The sequence below is a fragment of the Pseudochaenichthys georgianus genome, unplaced genomic scaffold (assembly GCF_902827115.2).
Source record: "Pseudochaenichthys georgianus unplaced genomic scaffold, fPseGeo1.2 scaffold_425_arrow_ctg1, whole genome shotgun sequence".
Classification (NCBI taxonomy): domain Eukaryota; kingdom Metazoa; phylum Chordata; class Actinopteri; order Perciformes; family Channichthyidae; genus Pseudochaenichthys; species Pseudochaenichthys georgianus.
Window position 1 is genome coordinate 17501 of NW_027262990.1, and position 22902 is coordinate 40402.

Here is a 22902-nt window from a genome sequence, read left to right on the forward strand (position 1 = left end):
TGGTTTTAATGGACGGTTTCAGGATACTTTACCCTTTTGCAGAGTTTGGCTCCAAACAGCGTCTTGATGAAGTTGATGAGATGGCAGTGCAGCTGATCTTCGTATCGCTTGACGAAGCCTTTAAAGTGGGAGAAACTGAGGATGAGGATCTCTTTGGGATGCCTCTCTGCCCAGTCGTTCATCACCCTGAGGATAGTCTGTCACCGGGGGAAATGGTCGTTTTTAATACACATTCAATTCAATAACGGAACATTTCGGCTGCTTATATTCCCGATATTGTTCTTTCGGTCATGACCCAATTAAGGCCCGGTTGAAAACCATTGCAAATAAAATTGATACTCCGAGAGGTGCAGAACTATGATAAGATAATTGAAAAGATGCGGTAACCAGAAAGGTTTTCAGCCTTGAATTAAAAAGAAAAAAACTCAGGGTTTTGGGAAAACCTCAGATGTCGAAGAAGATAATTTCAGAACTTTGGAGCATAGCAGCTTCTGCATGTTTTGTTCTGACACTGGAGACTATCTCATGGAGAGATGTGGATGTTAAAGGTAAAGGCTTTTTGATTGGATTGCTCCAAAATGTATATCTTGGAAGCTTTAACAATCCTGATATCACCTGTGACAGTGTTTCTCAAACTTTTTCATACCAAGGACGCTTAACCAATAAAAAAACACTCGCAGACCACCTAACTCTACAAATGTAAAAAAACACATGGTTTTTCTAGAACAGATTACAAATCGCCTGAAAATGGTGCAAACAGGTGGCAACATGTGTGACGAAGGTGTTGCACTGGGCTATATCATGCAATCGAAAGTGGAACTTAACCTCGCTCCATTGCGGAGATATTCCCGCGAGAGTGAGGAAAACTTAAATGTATTTATTTATTTAAAATGTGAAATGTTACCAATATACTCACGGACCACCAGTGGTCCGCAGACCACACTTTGAGAAGCACTGAACTATGACCATGGGTTGATTTCCTCCTAACTATGTATTGACGTATACATAAAGAAAAGAGGCGATGTTCTTATTGTCATGTATGACGTTTCCATCCTTACCTCCACATCAGTTTGTGTTAACAGTCCGTGATAAAAGTAAAGTCGGTTGGGGTCGGGGTCGTTGTCCTTTCGAGCGATCCTTAGGTCAAAGTACCGAACTCCTGCATCCAGCTGATTCAAGATGCTCTCCTCCTGCATCACGAGCCATGACAAAGTCAAACAAACATACTTTTCTTTATTTTGTTAACACACAAAGACAGGTTTTAACCACGTTTACCTGAGTCCTCGCCCATTTATACAGTATTTTCCGCACGCAGTACATTTTGCTCAGTTTTTTCAGGCCATCCGGTTCTATTATAGCAGAGCTGAGGTCCAAGTCATAACTCATCGAGTCGTGGCTTCCTAGGAAATAACAAGCACACAATTATGAACCTGAGAATGAGCAGAGTAGGGCCCCTTCAAGAGATTAAAGAGTAGAACAAAAGACATCTGTTGTTATATGTCTGATCCTGCGAGGAGCAATCACCATGCACTTCACTCGGTGGCGTCTTAAACAATGCTCTTCTTCTGTACATTGTCATGTTGCATTAACAATGTAAGCAGCTTCATACCTGGTATGGTCAGATTATGGAGAGGATTATTGTGGAGCTCTGGAGGAAGTTGTGACATCCAGTCAGTGTAGCTCCTCTCTTCACTTCGGCCTTTTTGTGCAGACATTGTCCTCTCTATGTCTACAACAGAAACCTGAAAGTCAACCCTTAACCTCTGAACAATGCATCCGTTTGCAATTGTAACTAAGTACGTTTACCCAAGTTCTCTACGTATACACTGCACTGGATACTTCTACATTTATTTAACCCTTTTTACATCTGAAAACACATCATAAATGACAAGATGTAGTACTGTAATACCAATATACCCAGTATGTTAACAAATTGGCTCTACTTTGAACAACTACAACATTTAAATCGGTATTTATAAAGCCAGGATAATAGGATATTCGATAATAATAAAATACTGTGAAGAGAGCTCTTGTGTACACTGAGTACATGTATCTGATAATATGTATGTACTTCTACTTTAGTAACATGTTGAATTCAGGACTTTCTACTTTTACTTAAGTCATAAATCTGAGTACGTCTTCCCCCTCTCTTATTTTGTAGCTTACATTGATTTGTTTGCCATAAAATAAAAAATAAAACACGTATAACGATTAAAGAAATGCAACTTACTCTGCCAATATGACTCCCAGCTTTCCTTCAGTTCGTTACATGTGAAAGTGCAGAAGTATACCAAGTACTTGTATTATCATAAGCTCAATCTGCCGTGTCTCACAATGGCAGTGTGATAAAAGAGGTCATCTGTAGTTGTCCAACAGGTCCAACAGGTAAGGCAAGGCAAGTTTATTTATAGCACCTTTCAACACAAGGCAATTCAAAGTGCTTTACAAAAAACGAAAGACATTAAGAAAATGGTATTTAAAATCAGTCATTAAAAAGAAAAGCTAATAAAAGAAACATTAAAAGAAAAAGTACATGGATAAAAGTTACAGTGCAGTTTAAGATATGAATAGTTCAATTAAAAGCAGCGACAAAAAGAAAAGTCTTCTTGCTGGATTTAAAAGTAGTCAGAGTTGCAGCGGACCTGCAGGTTTCTGGGAGTTTGTTCCAGATACTTGGAGCATAATAACTGAACGCTGCTTCTCCATGTTTAGTTCTGACTCTGGGGACAGGAAGCTGACCAGTCCCTGAAGACCTGAGAGATCTGGATGGTTCATCATTTAGCAGGAGGTCAGACATGTATTTTGGGCCTAAACCATTCAGTGCTTTATAAACCAGCAGCAGTATTTAGAAATCTATTCTTTGACACACAGGAAGCCAGTGTAAAGACTTCAGAACTGGAGTGATGTGATCCACTTTCTTAGTGTTAGTGAGGACTCGAGCAGCGGCGTTCTGAATCAGCTGCAGCTTCCTAATAGATGTTTTAGTGAGACCTGTGAAGACACCATTGCAGTAGTCGAGTCTACTGAAGATAAAGGCATGGACAAGTTTTTCCAGATCCTGCTGTGACATTAGTCTTTTAATCCTAGATACGTTCTTTAGGTGATAGCAGGCTGATTTAGTAACTGTTTTAATGTGACTGTTGAAACTCAGGTCAGAGTCCATGACTACACCTAGATTTCTGGCTTCATCTGTTGGTTTGAACATTGCAGACTGAAGCTCAGCGCTAACTTTGATACGTTCTGCCTTGGCTCCAAAAACCATTACCTCAGTTTTATCTTTGTTTAATTGGAGAAAGTTCTGACACATCCAGTCATTGATTTGTCCAATGCACTTACTCAGTGTTTGAATTGGTTATAATATTTCCTTTTTTCAATCTTTTTTTATTTATATTTTTCATTAGTTTTACCAAAATACCTTGATTTAATTGTATTTAAAATAACATTTCCAAAGAAATAAATCCTTCGAATCTGTCTGTTCAGTTTCTGTTTGAATGTGAAGGGTTAAATGAAAGAAGCTCCTTGAGCCGTCTCTGCGAGTTACTGTGAAGAGAGGAGCTGATTGGTGGTCCCGCTCCAGTAACTCAACGAGAGAGTAATGTCAAGTGACAGTACAATTGACCAATCATATCTTCCCTCTAAATGGGTGGGCTTTATTTCAACAAGTCCTCCAACTCATACGACCAAATGGGCCGATTGTTCAAACCCTTATTACAACCAAATATGTTGTTTGTTCAAGCTCTTAATACGTCCTATAATTACGTTTGAAAGTTTTCGCCCTCTAGTACTCCCGTTGAATGCAAACGTTACAGATGGTCATTTATTCACAAATAACCCTCTCTGTAAAATCCTAAATTGTAGGATAGTGTGTTTAAAACGCTTTTTGATTAGATTTCTAGCGAGAAGTGTATAGTGTACTTTTAGAATCCACGTCCAGTCGATATGTAGGATCTATAGTTTGATAGATATTACGAAGTTTATTTGAGGTATGCGGCAGCCTCCATAAAGCTACGGGTTGAAAACAGTATTTCCGGTCTCGACGTTTTCATAATAAAACCAATGATCAAATGATGTAACCGTGATATCTGCAGAACTCATCCACTAAAAAACATCAGTTTATCCTAGTTAAGTATACGACATGTATTGGTTTAAATTGTGTACAATGCTTTTGTGTTGTTCCCATAGGTTTTTCTCTTTCGATTCTGAGAGACACATTTCTTTTTTCAGAGGTTTTGGCTAAAACATCGCCGCAAAGCATGTCGGGAGTTGGTGTTTATCCGAAATGAAATCGGAAAAACATGTTTTTTTTAATAAAATAGTACTTTATTCCGAGTGTTCTTGCTTTTCTCTTTGGAAGTCATCACATAACGGCATTAATACACGGTTCGGCTGCATTACATATTACAGATCTGCCGTAGGTCTCTATTTATAGAGCCCTGATCAGAAGACCTTTTGACAAACTGGAAGAGATGCCGCCAAAACTGAATACGTGACGTGGATCATAAATATATTAGCAATTAAACAACATCTTATATTTATTTTCACACAATACGTCTCCTTGCAGTATCAACACTAATTCGGCTGACTTTTATATTTGATCCCATTGCTATAGGTTATATTCACACCATAACGGTGCACAGCTGATAGAACGGTTTGTAGTTTTTAAAGATATTATTTACTACCTTTCCAGCTCCTCGTGCAGTTGACTGTTACAGGTACAGGTTCATGGTGCAATGCATATGCTTCACATCGAGAGACTGCAACTGTCTTTTCCTTTACCGTTCTGTTTTAATTTCACAATAACGTTATTAGTCACATTATGTTTGATATTATTATGTTTTATTAACTACACCAACACACTCTCACTCCCTAAGCGTCCAGGAGCGACGCTTGGTCAGGGTCCCGTGGTATTTGATGCTCATGGAAGCACCGCATCCATTTATGTCAGCAGCTCTTAAAGGCAATGTGAGCGTCCATTCCCATTGGATAACGGAGAATTGTACACCCGGAAGTAAGTATTATCTTACTGTCGATTGATTTGACAGTGATATCTGCACTACTCATCGACTAAAAAACACCATATTATCTTTGTTAATTAAACGACATAGGTTTAAATGATGTTCAATTCTTTTGTGTTTCCCCTTCAATTCTGAGAAACAACTTGTTTTCTCTGAAATGTGGAGCGCCAAAGAGACTACACTACCCACAATCCCCAGCTATTGTTGTTAGGGGTCCGTGACAGTTTGTTTTAATCTGATTTCAAATAAACAAAGTCTTGGTTTTTAGAATATTAAACTTGTTTCGCCAAATTCAGATGATAAATACAACCTTTAAGCTTGTAAAGGCATAACTACAAGAGGCAACTTAACGTCACAGCAGGCATAACAACAGCCGGTGTTTCTTGTGAGGGTTTCCCCCGGGAAACAAACACACAATACACACAAATGCGTCACAGATTATTTTGCGGTATTTGAAATCATGTACGCAGCTCGTGACGTAACTAGGAGTCTAGTGGACGGTATCAGTACTACAAGTAAAACAAAATTCAATTTTTTATTTTTTATTAATTACGTTGTTTATAAATTAATCTGAGGGCCGCAAAAAGAGGGCCACCATTTGCCCATCCCTAGCCTAGGTACAAAAGTCACGGCTCGCCACTGGTCAGACAAAGTTATTGACCAAAACCAAGATAGTCTCTTAATAAATACAGGTTTTATTAAGCTTCAAACTTTACTCTCAACCTAAATCTTTGTGACTCATTGACTGATTGGTGATTGTTTAATCAAACATTAAGCTTCTTGTCCCAAGTTTGATTCCAGGCTTAGGCTAAATGATTTGCATGTCATACCTCTTTCCATCCCTCATTTATACCCTGTCATCGGTCAAATAAAGGCAAACATACCTTTAAATAATCTTAAAATCAAATCCATATCATCAAATATTCATGTGTCTATGTCTTCACTTAAAAGTGGGTGTCATGTTTATTTATTGTACATTTTAGAAAAACACCAGTCGATTAGATTGAACTCTCTTTATTGGATATGAGGAAATATAATCATATTTCGGACAGGGAAAAGATTTGCGTCTCAGGCATTTTGTAATTCCTACTATATAACACTGAGATTAGTGTTAATTTTGTCAGCTATTTTTTTTATTTAGTCGTAGTCTTAGTCCTGTGTCAAATGTCCTTATTAGTTTTAGTCATATTTAGTCACCTTCATCCTGTTTTAATTTAGTCAAGTTTTAGTCGACTAAAAGCATTTTAGTCTTATTTTAGTCAAAGAAAACTAACTATTTTACTCTACTTTTTGTCAATGAAAACTGTTGACATTTGAGTCTTTTTAAGTCATCAGATTAAATAGAACATTTCAGTCAAATTAGTCTAGGCTAGCCAAAATCAATAATTTGTCATTTTAGTCAAACTTATTTCACAATAAGATTATGTGTTATCCTTATTGGATAAACAACACAGGTTGAATGATTAAGTGTTATGGCCACATTGCTTCCCTTCTGATAAAACAATGCATTCACTTTTTTTCTCTGCCTCATTTTAGCGAAAATGGGCCCATATATTGCCTCGTTTCTTTCTTCTTTCTCCCAGGCAGTGGTGGCGTTAGACTTTTTCGTTGTCAGTCATTTTGACGGACAGGATCGTAACATTTCCGTCATAATCCATTATTACCCGTCGAGTCTGGACACAACTCTTCCCTCACTCGCGCTGACGGGGGGGCGGGGGGGATATTCGGTTAACGCGACCACTGCTCCCAAGCCCTGTTGTTGCCATTTATTTTTTCTGTTAAATAAGGGTAGTTAGATCCAAGTCTTCCTGACTGTTCATAGTGTGCTATGAACAATGCTGCCCGGTGTAATTCAAATGCATACATGCCAACCTTTCCAAATCCAAAAGAGGTAGGTTTGCGCGCAGCAAATGTGCACGCCCAAATGAAGAAATGGAACCCCAGTAATTACATGTATAAACCATGTATTTAACATATATTGCATTATTTTATGCATTTTTCAGAAAAAGTGGTAGTTTGGTAAACAGTGACATCAACGACATGTTTGTCTGTAAAATGCCCGAAAATGTCACTTATTATATTTTTAATGTGTTTCTGATCCTCTTTCAGTTGAGACAGTGTAGATGAAGGATGTGTCAGGATGTAGAACTCTTATGTGAACTTTGGATAAAGCCAGGTTCATATTCTTGTTTCATGTTGTTGACAGTAGAGTCAAATGTTTGCACAGAGCGAAATATCTTTGTGTTGCGCCACACATCAGAAAACACTGCATTCAAAAAGTCATTTCCTGCATTTTTCTAATGATAACGTGTGATATAAATAATGTACAGGCTTTCAGATTGCTGTAGTTCACTAAACAGAGACTTTAACGACATGTTCGGTGTTGAAAATGTCAGAAAAACTGAAAGAATGGGAGATAAATATCCCCAAATCTCAAAATTGTATTATATTTTGTGTGTGTGTGTGTGTGTGGTCCTCTTTCAGTTGAGACACTGTAGGATGCTTCGGGAAAAGACCAAACACTCGATGTCTTTCAGTCGCCAATATGTGTTTTTCGAGACACTGATATTAACGGGGAAACCCTGCATGACGCAAATGCGTATTCACCAAAAGTCGAGTCCAGTGTCTATGTAGTGTCAATTGTATTTGTTATAGTTTGGGAAGATTGAAAATCGGTAGGGAAAGCCAGCTAAGTCGGTAGGCGGTAGAAACATGTCGAAAGCGGTAGACTACCGCCCAAATCGGTAGGGTTGGCAGGTATGCAAATGTGCCGCCGCACGCAGCACAGACACACAGCTGCTGCCCAGCCGCAGCACTGGAAATGGAACTGCTGGGAGAAAAACTGACTATCAGAGATGTAACGTTATCTTTGATAATATTTCGTCTCCTCCTTTTTCGTCAACGAAAGTAAAGAGAGATTTTGGCAAAGTTTTTATTTAGTAAACTACATTTTCGTCTCGTCACTTTTCGTCAACGATATTGCATGATGATTTCGTTACAGTTATTGTTTACTGCCATCTCATCATCGTCTCGTTTTAGTCATGGAAAAAAAGGTTGTTGACGAAGATATTTCGTCATAGTTTTAGTCAACGAAATTAACACTAACTGAGATGTACATGTGATTGATTTAAAGATGTTGGTAGGAGTGACTCCATGTTTCTCATCTAGCCTTGGCCAGACCCACCATGTTCTGGGCTCTGCTGAAGATGGCGTAGTACTGTCTGATGAAGACGTCTCCCAGGATCCAGAGGTTGCCTCCTCCATTAACGAAGCCAGTATGGCAGCCATTGGCCTCAGACTGTGGAAAGAGAAGAGTTTCAGATGGAGGGGGAAGTACAAAATAGTGCAGGGAGGATGTATTTCTGTACGCCAACCTAGAAACTAGCATCTCCCTGGTTCCCTCAACAAAAAGCCAATGGTTTATTTCCATTAGATAAACTACAGCACGGTAACATGACTTCACGTCACCACCGATAAGCTAAAGTTGGCTAATGTTGGGCTATAAGGAACTACAGCACGGTCACATGACTTCACATCACCACCGATAAGCTAAAGGTGGCTAATTTTGGGCTATAAAGTAACTACAGCACAGTCACATGACTTCACATCACAACCGATAAGCTAAAGGTGGCTAATGTTGGGCTATAAAGGAACTATAGCACGGTCACATGACTTCACGTCACCACCGCTAAGCTAAAGGAGGCTAATGCTGGGCTATACAGGAACTACAGCACGGTCACATGACTTCACGTCACCACCGCTAAGCTAAAGGTGGCTAATGTTGGGCTATAAATTAACTAGACCACGGTCACATGACTTCACGTCACCACCGCTAAGCTAAAGGCGGCTAATGTTGGGCTATAAAGGAACTATAGCACGGTCACATGATTTCACGTCACCACCGCTAAGCTAAAGGAGGCTAATGTTAGGCTATAAAGGAACTACAGCATGGTCACATGACTTCACGTCACCACCGCTAAGCTAAAGGTGGCTAATGTTGGGCTATAAAGGAACTACAGCATGGTCACATGACTTCACGTCACCACCGCTAAGCTAAAGGCGGCTAATGTTGGGCTATAAAGGCGCTATAGCACGGTCACATGACTTCACGTCACCACCGCTAAGCTAAAGGCGGTTAATGGTGGACGTGATGACGTTTAGTCGTCTCATTTACACACTTGTTAGCATCCACAATTTTTTTAATTCACCAGTGGGGTATTCACTGACGTATTTTATGTCATAAAATAAAAATCTCTTCATCTTGTGTTAACCACCAACACAGTTTGATGGCATTTCGTGTTATAGTCACGAAATTAATCTATTGATTCGTGTTCACCAACATGATTTTCGAGTCACACAGAACGATATTAAAAGCAATGTAAATAATAACAATTTTGTTAGTCAGTATTCTGACACAGAACGATTTTAGAAGCAATGTATTTATATTGGTAGTATGTTTCGTGCCTGCACCAAATAACAAATTAGAAAAAGAAATAAAAAAAAATACAGATTTCAGTATTCTGAGGCTCTGAGCTCCATTTCTTTTCCTCGCAGACGGCAAAAAAACTCAGACATTTTACAATTTAAAATAAAAGGGTTAGGCTTAGGGTAAGATATTGAGTAAGAAAATGTGTTTATGAACCCCACTGCTTCTGGTCTTCCAAGACCCGACTTGACAAAAAGTCGTGGTGCAGGCACGAAACATACTACCAATAGAAATACATTGCTTTTAAAATCGTTCTGTGTGACACGAAAAAAATTCAAAAATCGTGTTGGTGAACACGAATCAATACATTAAATTAATTTCATGACTATAACACGAAATGCCGTGAGACTGGGTTGTAACCACAGACCTTATTTCAGGCTAACAACCATAAACACGTTCAAAACACAATTTACTCTGAGACGGGGAGGATAGTGGTGCAGAAATTAATCCTAAAATCCAGAAATGAGTCAGCATTACTGGGTTTTAGGACTCATTCCTGCATCACTAAGGTAAAGTGTCTGGCAGGCAAGCAGAACATCTTACCCCGCGGACGTAGCCAGTGCCTGGGATTGTGAAGGTCTCTCCGTGGATGTGGAAGATCACATCAGGCAATTGGGCAATGCTGTTGCAGTTGACCATGTACTGAAGCAAAAGAAAAATGGAGGAAAGAGTTACGTTTTTTTGTTCCGTTCTTTCAACAACAAGAAGCTGCGGGAATATCCTTTAACATTTGGGCACTTACGTCTCCGCTGTTGTTGGTAGCTCCCACTTTGTTGTTGATGTTGTTGCACTGAGGTCCAATAATCAGAGAAGTACCGGTGTCAATGATAGCCTGGCAGCTGCCATTACAGGCCACAACCTCACCATTGACAGTAACACTGAAAGAGAAACAGAACAGCATGCATCAGAACACGTTTAGAGAGTTCTGGAGGATTTGTAATGCTGTGTTTTTGTTTCTTTACCTGTCCACTGTGATCTGCCAGTACAGCTCGTGGGAGAGGGGGATCCAGGTGATGGAACCAGAATAATGGTTAGGGTCGACGCCACCAAATGTCAACACACTGCCTTGCTGAGAGTCACTGCAAAGACAAGGGAGAACTTACTGAAAAACTGTCTATAAATCACCTGCAGTTTCAGTCTTTTTGTAAGCCGACTTGGAAGTTAGCATCGCAAGTTAGCAATAAAAAGCTAATGGGATTTTGGAATATTGCAGAAAATAGGATCTGAGACAAATAGATGTTCACGATGATGACTTATTTTGATAGATAATCTCCACATATTAATTACAACATACAACACTGTATGAAGACAACAGCTAATGTAAGGCAATATCGATAAGCTAACGTTGGCTAATGTTGGGTGTGATGAAGTTTAGTCGTCTTGTTTAGACACTTGTTAGCAAACGCCATTTTTAATTCCACCAGTGGGTTATATTTTATGTCGTAGAACAAATCGTGAAAATCTCTTCAGCTTGTGCAGACCTTATTTTCAAGCAAACAACCAAAACAAATTAAAAAAAACATTTACTTCCAACACTTTATGAAGACAAAAGCTAATGTAAGGCTATATCGATAAGCTAACGTTGGCTAATGTTGGGCGTGATAACGTTTAGTCGTCTCATTTAGACACTTGTTAGCAAACGCCATTTTTAAATCCACCAGTGGGGTATTAAATGATGTATTTTATGTCGTGGAACAAATCGTGAGAATCTGTTCAGCTTGAGCAGACCTTCTTTCAACCAAGCCAACCACCAAAAAACCTTAAAAAAACGATTTACTTCAAGACGAGGGAACAAGAAGAGGTAAAAAGCTGACTTATTCAATGGTATTAGGATTCATTCCAGCATTAGTTCTCTTGATTGGAATACTGCAAAGTTATTTCTGTGCTTACGAGCTCAGATAGAAGGAGAACATGTCCTGGTTGACCAGATTCTCACTCATCATGTTGTCGAAGATGGGTGTAGCGTCGGATTCAGCCAGGCGAGGGTACGCCAGGCCGAGGATTCCGTCAGCGTTTATGTACTGCAAGAAGTCAGCTTCAGTCTGACTCAGGCCGATGATCTGGTTCTTCACAGTGAGTCCACCCACCTGAGAAACACAGAACACAGGGATTAAAAACACTTCAGTAGAAAGTACCCATAGCTAGCAGCTGCTTTAAAGAGTACCTGACCTCCCTTTATATCAATAGAACAATAATGTCATTGTTAGCTAATGAATGTTTCCATGCTGACCAACGGCAACATGACAACGTTTCCATTGGTCCCTCTTCTTTAGAGAAGACCAGGAAGTGATGGATACACGGATCGTGTTCCAACCAATAGGCACGCAGTGACTCTAAAGAATAATGATCACGCCCCCAACACACATTCAGACTAAAGGAACCAGCTGTTTGGAACATGTGAGAAGTCAAAGTAAAAAGTCGTCAGAAAAATAAGTAGTGGAGTAAAGTACTGATACCAGAAATATGTACTTAAGTAAAGTAAGTATTTGTACTCCACTACTTCCCACCTCTGCTAATAAAGTAACAAAGGTTAAGCAACACATAAATAGGACACTTCAGCCCAACAGAAATTCAGTGTACCTTCATCGTTAAACATGTGAACTCATTTTACATTTTCAAATACGTAGTGTGAGTGATTTCTTTATTTTCTTACGGTCACAGTGTCGTATCCCAGGAATCCGGTCATGCTCCCGGTGCCGTACTGGATGCTGAGAGCATGGCCGTTGTTTCGGAAAGTGCTGCTGTTGCCGGGGTTAAACTTGTTGTGGTTGTCTAGAAAGAAAAGATGTTGGACACACATTTTACAATGCTTGTCTGATAAAGTGTATTTTTATTTAAAAAAAAAGTAAAGTAAATGGCATTGACCTCTTGTTTTCAATATAGTTTAATGGACTGCCACTATTAACCTATGATCTGCAATCTAGACTTTCAAACCACCCTAACAACAACTTCCTCAGAACATCAGAGATAAGGGCTGTATAACAACAAGAACAAACGTGGATTTTCTCTGACATTAAAGTTGTACAATTACGGCCTCTGACTAAACCCTAATCCTAACAACTCGCTCTGGATGCCTAATCACAATCATAATCTCTCCTACCACATCTTTAAAGACTATCAGATCCATCCTTCCTTACTTATTGGATTTAGGTGTGATCTGGTCCTTCCTCATTTCAATATTTATCATGTCATCAACCCCTTGTTTCCTCAGGGACCGTGTTGCTCATTACCTTTCATAGACGCTAATAAATGCATGAAGAGTTTTACGTACTGCAGGCGCTGCTGTTGCAGTAGATGGAAGGAATCCACAGGTTGGAGGATCCGGTGTCGAAGATGACCCTGAAGGTTTGAGGAGGGGTCCCGATGGAGATGATGCCAGAGTAAGCCAGCTGGAGAGGAAGAGGACACAATGGGAACCTTAGCATTCTTTATCAAAGTTAATCTGTTAAAGGTCCCCTATTATCCTGTATCTCATCAATATATTATAGTGTTCAGATATATACAGAACCTGTCTCTGATTGGCTGGAAGACCAAACAGATCATTGGAGCATTACCCATAATCCCCTCTGTCTCAGCCCTGTTTCCAAAGTGCTGATTCTCTGTCTGTTACTTTAGATGAAAACAAGGAGCCCCTCCCCACGCCCCTCTGAGAGACATTTGGTTACAAAGAACTCAATGGAGCTCTAGATTAGATTCAGGTGATAAGGGGGGGGGACTTGGTTGCTGATTGGCTAATGGTTACACAAGACAACCCATCGTTATGACATCACAAAGTGGCCAAAATCTGATCAGCTCATTTTCAGACAGGTTTTTATAGAAATTGATCAAAAAGAGAGAAAATCTTTGTTCCTGAAACTTTCAGAGTCTCTTTCCACAGAGGGGACACATGTTGATGTAGAGGAGACATGGAGAAGAGGGGACACATGTTGATGTAGAAGAGACATGAAGAAGAGGGGACACATGTTGATGTAGAAGAGACATGAAGAAGAGGGGACACATGTTGATGTAGAAGAGACATGAAGAAGAGGGGACACATGTTGATGTAGAAGAGACATGAAGAAGAGGGGACACATGTTGATGTAGAAGAGACATGAAGAAGAGGGGACACATGTTGATGTAGAAGAGACATGAAGAAGAGGGGACACATGTTGATGTGGAAGAGACATGGAGAAGAGGGGACACATGTTGATGAAGAAGAGACATGGAGAAGAGGGGACACATGTTGATGAAGAGGAGACATGAAGAATAGGGGACACATGTTGATGTAGAAGATACATGAAGAAGAGGGGACACATGTTGATGTGGAAGAGACATGAAGAAGAGTGGACACATGTTGATGTAGAAGAGACATGAAGAAGAGGGGGCACATGTTGATGTAGAAGAGACATGAAGAAGAGGGGACATATGTTGATGTAGAAGAGACATGAAGAAGAGGGGACACATGTTGATGTAGAAGAGACATGAAGAAGAGGGGACACATGTTGATGTAGAAGATACATGAAGAAGAGGGGACACATGTTGATGTAGAAGAGACATGAAGAAGAGGGGACACATGTTGATGTAGAAGAGACATGAAGAAGAGGGGACACATGTTGATGTAGAAGAGACATGGAGAAGAGGGGACACATGTTGATGTAGAAGAGACAGGAAAATGTGGATTTTGCAGAATAGGTGACCTTTAAATCTTCAGCAGCTGTTACTCACATCAGCGTCGTTGGTCATGGACTCGATGCCGACAGCTAATCTATCGTCAAACTTGGCCATGGGGTTGTACGGGTATTTGGGACGGTATTCCTCCCAAAGACCTTGCTCTTCCAGGATCTCCCTCGCTGTCATACCCTTCTCCAGAGGAAGGCTGTGAAAAACCAATGGGAGACACTTTCATTTGGTTTTCCATGACAGGTTTTATTATCATATGCACAAAGCTACAGTGTAGAAATGGCAATGAAATTCTTCTGACCTGAGCTCCTCCAACCATGCAACATATATGATAAAATACAAAAATACAAATTGAGCAAGAAGTCGATATACATGAACCCTGTAATGCACCAACTGGGGACACTTTCATTTTGTTTTCTACAAGGTTTTTGCATGTTTCCTTCATCGTCAACGTTGTAGTAATCACTGATTGAAACATAATTCACTCATGGAACTACAGGTCGGGGGTATTGCTCCGCACGGACACATTTGTTAACTGTACCTCCTGTGTACTTACTGTGTGCCCTCCTTTCTTCTTTCTCTTCTCTTCTCGGGCTCCGACCCAACAACATGTGTTCCCTGGTAGAGGCACGCCGCCTGGCAGAGGCTCCGGGGCCGACGACATCGTCTAACGGCTAGTGGCTTACAGCTAACGGCCGTCAACAACGGCTAACGGCTAACAGCTAACGGCTAAAGGCTAACAACGACAGCTAATGGCTAGCAGCTAACGCCGACTGACAGCTAACTGCTAGCAGCTAACGACTGACTTCATCCATCTGTCAACATCCAACTGTTAACCCTTTTTTTCTGGTGCCTGACAGGAGGTTCGACCAAGTCTGGTTCGACCTCGTGTGGACCCTCTCACTGTTTCACCACCTCGACGGCGGTTTCGGACGTCGCCCACGCTTTAGACAGCGCCTGGGTGGCGCACTTCAGGACCCCGTCGCCCCTCGCCTTGGCAGGGGCTTCGGACGTCGCCCACGCTTTTGACAGCGCCTGGGTGGCGCACTTCTGGACCCCGTCTCTCCTCGCCTTGGCAGCGGCTTCGGACGTCGCCCACGCTTTTGACAGCACCTGGGTGGCGCACTTCTGGACCCCGTCTCCCCTCGCCTTGGCAGTGGCTTCGTACGTCGCCCACGCTTTCGACAGCGCCTGGGTGGCGCACTTCTGGACCCCGTCTCTCCTCGCCTTGGCAGCGGCTTCGGACGTCGCCCACGCTTTTGACAGCACCTGGGTGGCGCACTTCTGGACCCCGTCTCCCCTCGCCTTGGCAGTGGCTTCGTACGTCGCCCACGCTTTCGACAGCGCCTGGGTGGCGCACTTCTGGACCCCGTCTGGCCTCTCCCCTGTCCACGGCTCCTTCCTCCCGGGGATACTGCTCCTGCCCCCCAGGGATACCGCTCCATCGTTCCGGGGACTTCATGCCCGCCGCCGCTGTGCCTTCACCTGCGGCCGGGCAGCGCTCCTCCCTCCCCACGTTGCAGCACAGCGACCCAGCTTTCTACGGCTGGCGGATGTTGTCTTCATTCGCCACGATGCCTACCACGGCCCCCTGCGGCCCCCTTACGATGGCCCGTTCCATGGCCCGGCCCCCACCCACTGATGGGGATGCCCTCGTAGGGGCTCCTACCCTCTCCTGCGTCCCTCTTCCAACGGCACGTTCCATTCCCCGGCCCTCGCCTGCGGCCCCACCACCCCTGTTATTAGTTCAACTTGTTCCCCATAGAGAGGCAAAGTCCCTCCCTTTCCGGTTGACCTCCATGGGACCTTATTTCGAAAATATTATGTATTGAAGTCAATGGCGAGAGAAACGTTATCTTTCGATCCCGTTTGAATTGTGCCGCACATTACACATATGATGTTTGTCAATTTAAAAGATAATTTTGCTAGTAAAAAAAAAAATGTTTTGCCGTAGAACTGTGAAGTGTAAGAGTCGGTGAGGGCTGATAATTTATTCCGGGAAATTACTCAGACCTACTAATTGACCTAACCGAAGTTATTGGGTCTATGTAAGTTTACTGCTTGGCTCAGATCCACCAACATCAGCAAGATCTCACCTCTACTAACTCCCCGAAGAACCAGGTTCAACTGACTGCTGTTTCAATTCAGATAACTCTCTTAAATCTGTTTAAGCGATCCCGAAGGATTTTGATATCAGTAAATGAGGTGTGGCCCTACCTAAGTGTGAGTGTGGCAGGGTGCAATCTTACCTTTGAAGCAGGAGAGGAGAGCACAGATGTCTTTTAAGTTGTCCCAATCCAAAAGGTGGGATCAGTTTATTTGAAGAAAAATAGGTCCAAACTAATACAGGGTTTTTACCTTCTCTCTTTACAACATTATAATCATACTAAACCTATCATGCTGTGATCATGTTCTAATATGAAACTTTAATTCACAGTTTTACATTTATTACCATCATTTGTAGCGTCAACTGCCCAATTCAGTTGTGACATTTAAAATCTCCCGATAGAATTTAGAAGCATTTCCTCATAAAAGATTGGTGATAATAAAAACTTTCATTCGTCGAAACAGTTAATTTTCTCATTTCGACATTCGTATACTTCAACTAGTCCCGCATGAATTTGGAGGGCCTTTCCTCACAGGTCGCAGGGTACTGACATTCAACAAACATCAATTCATTCCACAATTCAATTCATTCCACAATTCACATTCGTATACTTCAACTAGTCCCGCATGAATTTGGAGGGCCTTTCCTCACAGGTCGCAGGGTACTGACATTCAACAAACATCAATTCATTCCACAATTCACATTCGTATACTTCAACTAGTCCCGCATGAATTCGGAGGGCCTTTCCTCACAGGTCGCAGGGTAATAACATTCAACAAACATCAATTCATTCCACAATTCACATTCGTATACTTCAACTAGTCCCGCATGAATTCGGAGGGCCTTTCCTCACAGGTCGCAGGGTAATAACATTCAACAAACATCAATTCATTCCACAATTCACATTCGTATACTTCAACTAGTCCCGCATGAATTCGGAGGGCCTTTCCTCACAGGTTGCAGGGTACTAACATTCAACAAACATAAATTCATTCCACTCATTTCACAAAGAAAATTCACTCAGCTTTCAACAAAGAAAATCGAGAGATATTTACCAAGTTTGAGAGAACCTTACCGAGAGCTATTAACCCAGCTCTGAGGGACAGAGCTTTTACCGGGAGAGAGTATACCAGGTTGAACCCCCCCCCCCCCCCCCCCCCCCCTCTCTCGCTCTCTCCAAAAAGAAAGTTCCTCCCCATCCGCCATTGTCTTTATGCTCGAAAAACAGGATAGAAAAACCTAAGATACCTATTCCATACCCATATTTCTGGAAACTGGGCATGGCCTCTGATGTACAGGACTGGACATGACCAGACATATTCTATTGGCTATGGCATAAGACACACCTTCCCATGTTTGTGTAAAAAGGACACATGACCCCTGCAGGACTTGCAAAATATTATTCTCGGCTATGACATAACCACCTTTTTGAGGCCTCAATGTATATCTCCTTAAGTCAGGAGCCCCCCTCCCTATGTACTGCTGTGAGGGGAGAGGGAATAAACGGTCTCTCCCTTATCAGTGACAAGCATAAACCACTACAGGCTCCACACTCGACCCAACAAAGTGGTTTGTTAAGTCGAGTGTAAGGCCTGCAATGGTCCATGGGTGTCACCTATACTGTGAATATAGAAAAGCATAACATATGAAACATTTTCAATGTGGGTTAATCAAGAATATAATTGATTATAACTAACTTTCGTTTTAATTATTCAACCTGATATGGTGATCTCAACAGATGTAAGACTTTTTTTGTGTGAAACCGCTCAATGAACTACATCTCTGGTCTCGCACAACAACACACGTCACCAAGATGGCCGTCACTACTGTCTTGCCAAACAAGGGATTGACTTCCCTCACTATCACCACAATGAAACACGTCCAGAAGAATGTCATGCAAAGTAGGGATGTCCGATCACCTTTTTTTGCTCCCGATCCAATTCCGATCATTTGATTTTGACAATCTGCCGATACCGATTTTTCCCGATCCGATCTTTATGCAATGCATTAAGAGAAAAAAAAGGTAACAGATAACGGCTGGTAATCCAACGCGATGAATTCAGCTATCTTGGCTGTTATTTTTTTGGTCTTTTCACTTTTCTGGGGCAGTTTCTCTTTCCTTTTAAAAGTCTCTGAAAGTGTCGGTTGACTTGTTGGAAAAATAATTCCCGATCCCCGATTTTTTTTCTCCCGATTCCGATCTTTTGAAAATCACGTGATTGGCTCCGATCCCCGGTCACGTGATCGGATCGGGACATCTCTAATGCAAAGCTGCCTGCCTGCCTGCCTGCCTGCCTGCCTGCCTGCCTGCCTTCGATTCTCCCTGAACTGACTGATCTTTTTAATGTTCCATGTTAACCATTTGTGCATGAAGTAATAAAAGATTGCCGATGCTAATGTAGCATTAGCATGTCTCCCTCGGGGGCATCTGGGCTTAAAGGTGTATTATAGAATGATCACACCGGTGTGACAGTAGTCTTCAAAGGGTTCACGAAATATGACTACTACTCTACTGTTTAACACTATGGTTAACTTAATGTTACTTCATGTTAAGGCTAATAAAAATGACAAGCCTAAGCCGGCTGTAATGCTAACTAACGTGCTTGCTACTAGCTAGGTAGCTAACTTGATCCAGCCACTCCTGGTCCTTTCATCAGACGCGAAGTGAAAGAACAAGTAAGACCCATTGCTGGCATGATTACAGCCTGGTACTAAGCACACAGGCATCTTGTTAAAGTTATCTTAGCTATCTCTTATATTTAGTGGAGGAAAACAATTATGACATCACTTACGCGACTCTGGGATTTGTAGTCTTTCTAGTTGCGTATTCATCATAGTCTTATATTTCAACAGTTTTACAACAAACTTTGACTTTGACTTTTTTTGGAAATTATTTTTAAGATTGACAAACATCATATGTGTAATTCGTGGCACAATTCAAACGGGAGTGAAAGATAATCTTTCTCTCCCCATTGACTTCAATACATAATTGTTCCGAAATAAGGTCCCATGGGGCGGAAGTAGATAGGCAGGACTTCACCTCTCTATTAGCTCTGCAAACACTGGCACCTTTAGTACGCCACTACCAGAGGTGGGAGAAGTACTCAGAGGTTGTACTTGAGTAAAAGTAGAAGTACTCAGATCTTGTACTTAAGTAAAAGTAGAAGTACTCAGATCTTGTACTTGAGTAATAGTAGAAGTACTCAGATCTTGTACTTGAGTTAAAGTAGAAGTACCAGAGTGTAGGAATACTCTGTTACAGTAAAAGTCCTGCATTCAAAATGTTCCTCAAGTGAAAGTAGAAAAGTATTCTCATCAAATATAGTGAAAGTAGCGACAGTAAAAGTAGTTTTATAATGATGTTTTATAATGATATAATTGATCATGAAAGTGTTCTCAAAGCTGGTGAAGGTGCAGCTAGTCTGAATGACTTTGTAGACTGCAGGGTAGCTGGTGGATTTACTCCAGGTGGAACTAAAGTCTGATTTAACACTTGATTATATATCACATCATTCATCCAGATGTGTGAAGTAACTAAAGGTATTAACTACATGTAGTGGAGGAAAAGTACACCATTTACCTCTGAACTGTAGTGGAGTAGAAGCACAAGTAGCATCAACATTGTACTTAAGTGCAGTACTTGTGTAAATGTACTTAGTTAGTTCCCACCTCTGGACACTACCCATGTCAGTATTTTACAAAAAAACATGGACCGAGCTGAAAGGAAGGACTTACTGGAAGAGGCACTCGGACAGCGCCACCACGGCACACAGAACAAAGGCACGCTGCATGTTCATGGCTTGTCTATCAACTGCAAGAAAAGGAGGTTATTTCACCAAAAAATCACTTCACAGAAACACTGAAACTGAAATACTGCAGCAGCCATAAAGTGCAGTAAACTCACCGTATGACTCCAAAGACTTGAGTGCCTACACACAGCTTCGCATCCTCTTTTATACAAATGCACTAACATTTTAGCATTACACTTTGATAAGGCAGCACACACATAAGTGATAAGTGAAGATAAGAAATGGAACAGGTAATCGTTGACCTCAAGAAAAGTAAAGTTAGGAAAACAAACTTGATTAAAGCTTGAACGACTTTTTCCTCTCGCAATGTCAAAAGGTGATGCAAATAAAACTAAGATGCAGTTTTACTACATACAGTATTAAACTGTTTCACACTTTGTTATTATTCTCAGAGCCGGCCCGACTCAATAAGCAACATAAGCGGCCGCTTAGGGCCCCACAGCCACTAAGGGCCCCCTAGCAACAAAAATACAATGAAAAGAAATAATTATCTCAGTACACCGTCGCTGTGATAAGTATGTTTAATTAATTTTGTTAATATGCCTAGATTGCCTACTCTCAAAGTCATGTATTTATATTATTGAGTCAATAATATAATACATTAATCGTGCTTTACCTGAACCTCATCATGACACTAGAGAGGACGGCAGGGTTTAGGCGCGTTCACACCGGAGTACTTTTCCCCGTACTTTTCCCCGTACTTTTCCCGTTTGTTCCGATAGTGCCTGGAATTTTGCGCTCACACCAAAAGAGTACTAGTTCCGAGAACTTTTACCCCCATATGTAGTGCCTGATAGAGAGGTGGGACTTTCCTGGGGAGAAAAAAGTACCAATTTCGATTGGCTGGGCGAATTGCAAACCACGCCCCGTAAAACTCTGAAAAGTTTTGTGAAGCCGCCATTGTATTTACTGGCCTTAGCATTATTAGCATTAGCATTAGCCCCGCGCACCAACGCAGAGAGAATAACTTATGGCAACACAAAAGAAAACATGGGAGCGGGTGGAGATGAGGAGGTGTCGGCGTTCTGGCAATTTACTCGGAAGGCTTCAGTAGAGCTGCTGGGAGTCCCAGCAGCTTCTACTGAAGCCAGTCCCCAGCTCCGGGCACTTCCGGCCGGGGACTTTGGGTGGCAGTATACGCCCTGAAGTTGTTTGCGGCCTGCCAGTAAACCCAAAGCAGAAGGAAGAAGAAGTGACGTCAGCGGCTTCATTTGCGTAATCTTCCCTCAGGGAACTTATTTCGTTGTGAACGCGATCTGTACTTACTTCCATGGGGGTATTAAGTGCTGGGAACTAAGTACGGCAAAGTACTTGGTGTGAAAGCGGCTAATGTAATTTCCCGTGTTCAGTGAATGCAACAGAGGCAAGATACCAGACCAACCAGAGAGTTGAATGGAAATACACATCTGTCTTATTGGCTGACAGGTACCTATCTTGTGAGCTGTGACAATGTTTCAAATAAACTGTCAGTCGGACTCAGAGTTTTTGAAGATGGACATAAGACATCTTTTCTCACACAACAACCCCAGAGCCCCACTTGAGCCAGATAAACAAGGCATGTAAATGTCAGGAAACTTCCAAGTCATGCGAACATGTAAGCAACGCATAAATTACAGCTACGTTGACGTTACTTTGAATCGCGGGGGGTAAGCTAAACCGTTAGCAAGTAGCTATAGCTAGCCAGATATATTAAATAAACACTTTGTCATACAATCTAAATGTAATTTTTTTTAGCGCAACCTGATGATTTCAAAGAAAGCTCTCTGGGAAATGTTGACTTACTGTTCGACATGAAGCTAGAAGCTACCTTACAGTCCACAGTTGATCCGGAGTCCTGTCAGTTAAAGTGTTTCATAGTTAGCTTAGCTAAGCATCAACTTAGCACTGAAATATATGGATGTTATGTGACGGTATTTCTGAGGAAAAGTCAGCTGAAATGGTGGCATGGCCACTGGCTTTACGTGTCGACAGCATGTTTGAACATATTTGCCACCAGTAAATGTGGCTGTTTGGCCACTGACGTTGCCATAAAAAACGCCTGAATTTAAATGTTCAACCTCTTTTTTATGAAATTATAATTCTTCTGAATGATATTCCTATTGGCAGCTAGTTTCTATGTGAACATTATGAGATGGACAGCCAGAGAGAATACACGAATAACAGTTATGAAATACTATATGACAGTAAAACAAGAATACAGTTTAAAAGGGGAGGGATTTGTAAAATATCCATAAAGGAAATCTGTTTACAGTTCTGTTTCATATGGGTGTTGAGAGATGTTATCCATAGATCTCTTAATGCACCAGATTGATGCTTTTAACTTCAATATTTAAAAAACAATCTTCCCAGGGGAGCATGGCCCCTGGACCCCCCTAGAGGAGGTTAGGTCACGATATTCACATGCTTATTTAAACAAAATGTGTCTTTATGCTAACATCTTAAGACAAAAGTTCGTTCCGTGTTGTGTGTAGTGAGAACGCGCTCAAGTGAGGGGGGCCCCCAAGCCAAAGCTCGCTTAGGCCCCTACAAGTCTAGGGCCGGCCCTGCCCCATATGTTACAAACCCCGGCTCTTGGGCTGCACAAAAAGCTGGGAGGCGAGGGGGTCTGAAAGTATAGCAATCCTTTATTTAGTGGACCACCAAAAAGGTACAGCCGCAGATATAAAAGTCACGGCTCGCCACTGGTCAGACAAGTTATTGACCAAAACCAAGATGTAGGTCTCTGAATAAATACAGGTTTTTGTAAGCTTCAAACTTTACTGTCAACCTAAATCTTTGTGACTCATTGACTGATTGGTGATGTTATAATCAAACAATAAGCTTCTG

At 41.6% G+C, this 22902-nt stretch overlaps 2 protein-coding genes across 2 annotated transcripts in view; both read right to left on the minus strand.

Annotated features, from left to right (window-relative positions):
* LOC117442400 (PI-PLC X domain-containing protein 1-like) overlaps positions 1–1715 on the minus strand; it is a 4122-nt gene extending 2407 nt beyond the window's left edge. Inside the window, exons 1-4 of the mRNA XM_034078406.1 lie at positions 1610–1715; positions 1276–1400; positions 1059–1190; positions 28–197 (exon numbers count right to left, since the gene is read on the minus strand). Of these exons, the coding sequence (XP_033934297.1) occupies positions 28–197; positions 1059–1190; positions 1276–1400; positions 1610–1715 (533 nt within the window). The remainder of the gene's footprint in view (positions 1–27; positions 198–1058; positions 1191–1275; positions 1401–1609) is intronic.
* A 6460-nt stretch (positions 1716–8175) lies between these two features.
* LOC117442411 (pepsin A-like) lies at positions 8176–20058 on the minus strand. The gene is made up of 9 exons (XM_034078415.1): positions 20003–20058; positions 14206–14356; positions 12773–12890; positions 12155–12273; positions 11392–11588; positions 10464–10580; positions 10244–10379; positions 10045–10143; positions 8176–8313 (listed from the first exon to the last, which is right to left on the minus strand). Exons 1-9 carry the CDS (start codon positions 20056–20058, stop codon positions 8176–8178), a joined length of 1131 nt encoding a protein of 376 aa, XP_033934306.1.
* Between the last annotated feature and the right edge of the window lie 2844 nt (positions 20059–22902).

What these genes read in the sequence shown, in the direction of transcription:
- LOC117442411 (XM_034078415.1), bottom strand. Translation starts at nt 20,058, where the DNA reads ATGCAGCGTGCCTTTGTTCTGTGTGCCGTGGTGGCGCTGTCCGAGTGC. An exon ending in CTGCAACAGCAGCGCCTGCA is followed by an intron (nt 12,274 to 12,772) that starts GTACGTAAAACT and finishes TTTTCTTTCTAG; the next exon opens with ACAACCACAACAAGTTTAAC. An exon ending in CTACCAACAACAGCGGAGAC is followed by an intron (nt 10,144 to 10,243) that starts GTAAGTGCCCAA and finishes CTTTTGCTTCAG; the next exon opens with TACATGGTCAACTGCAACAG.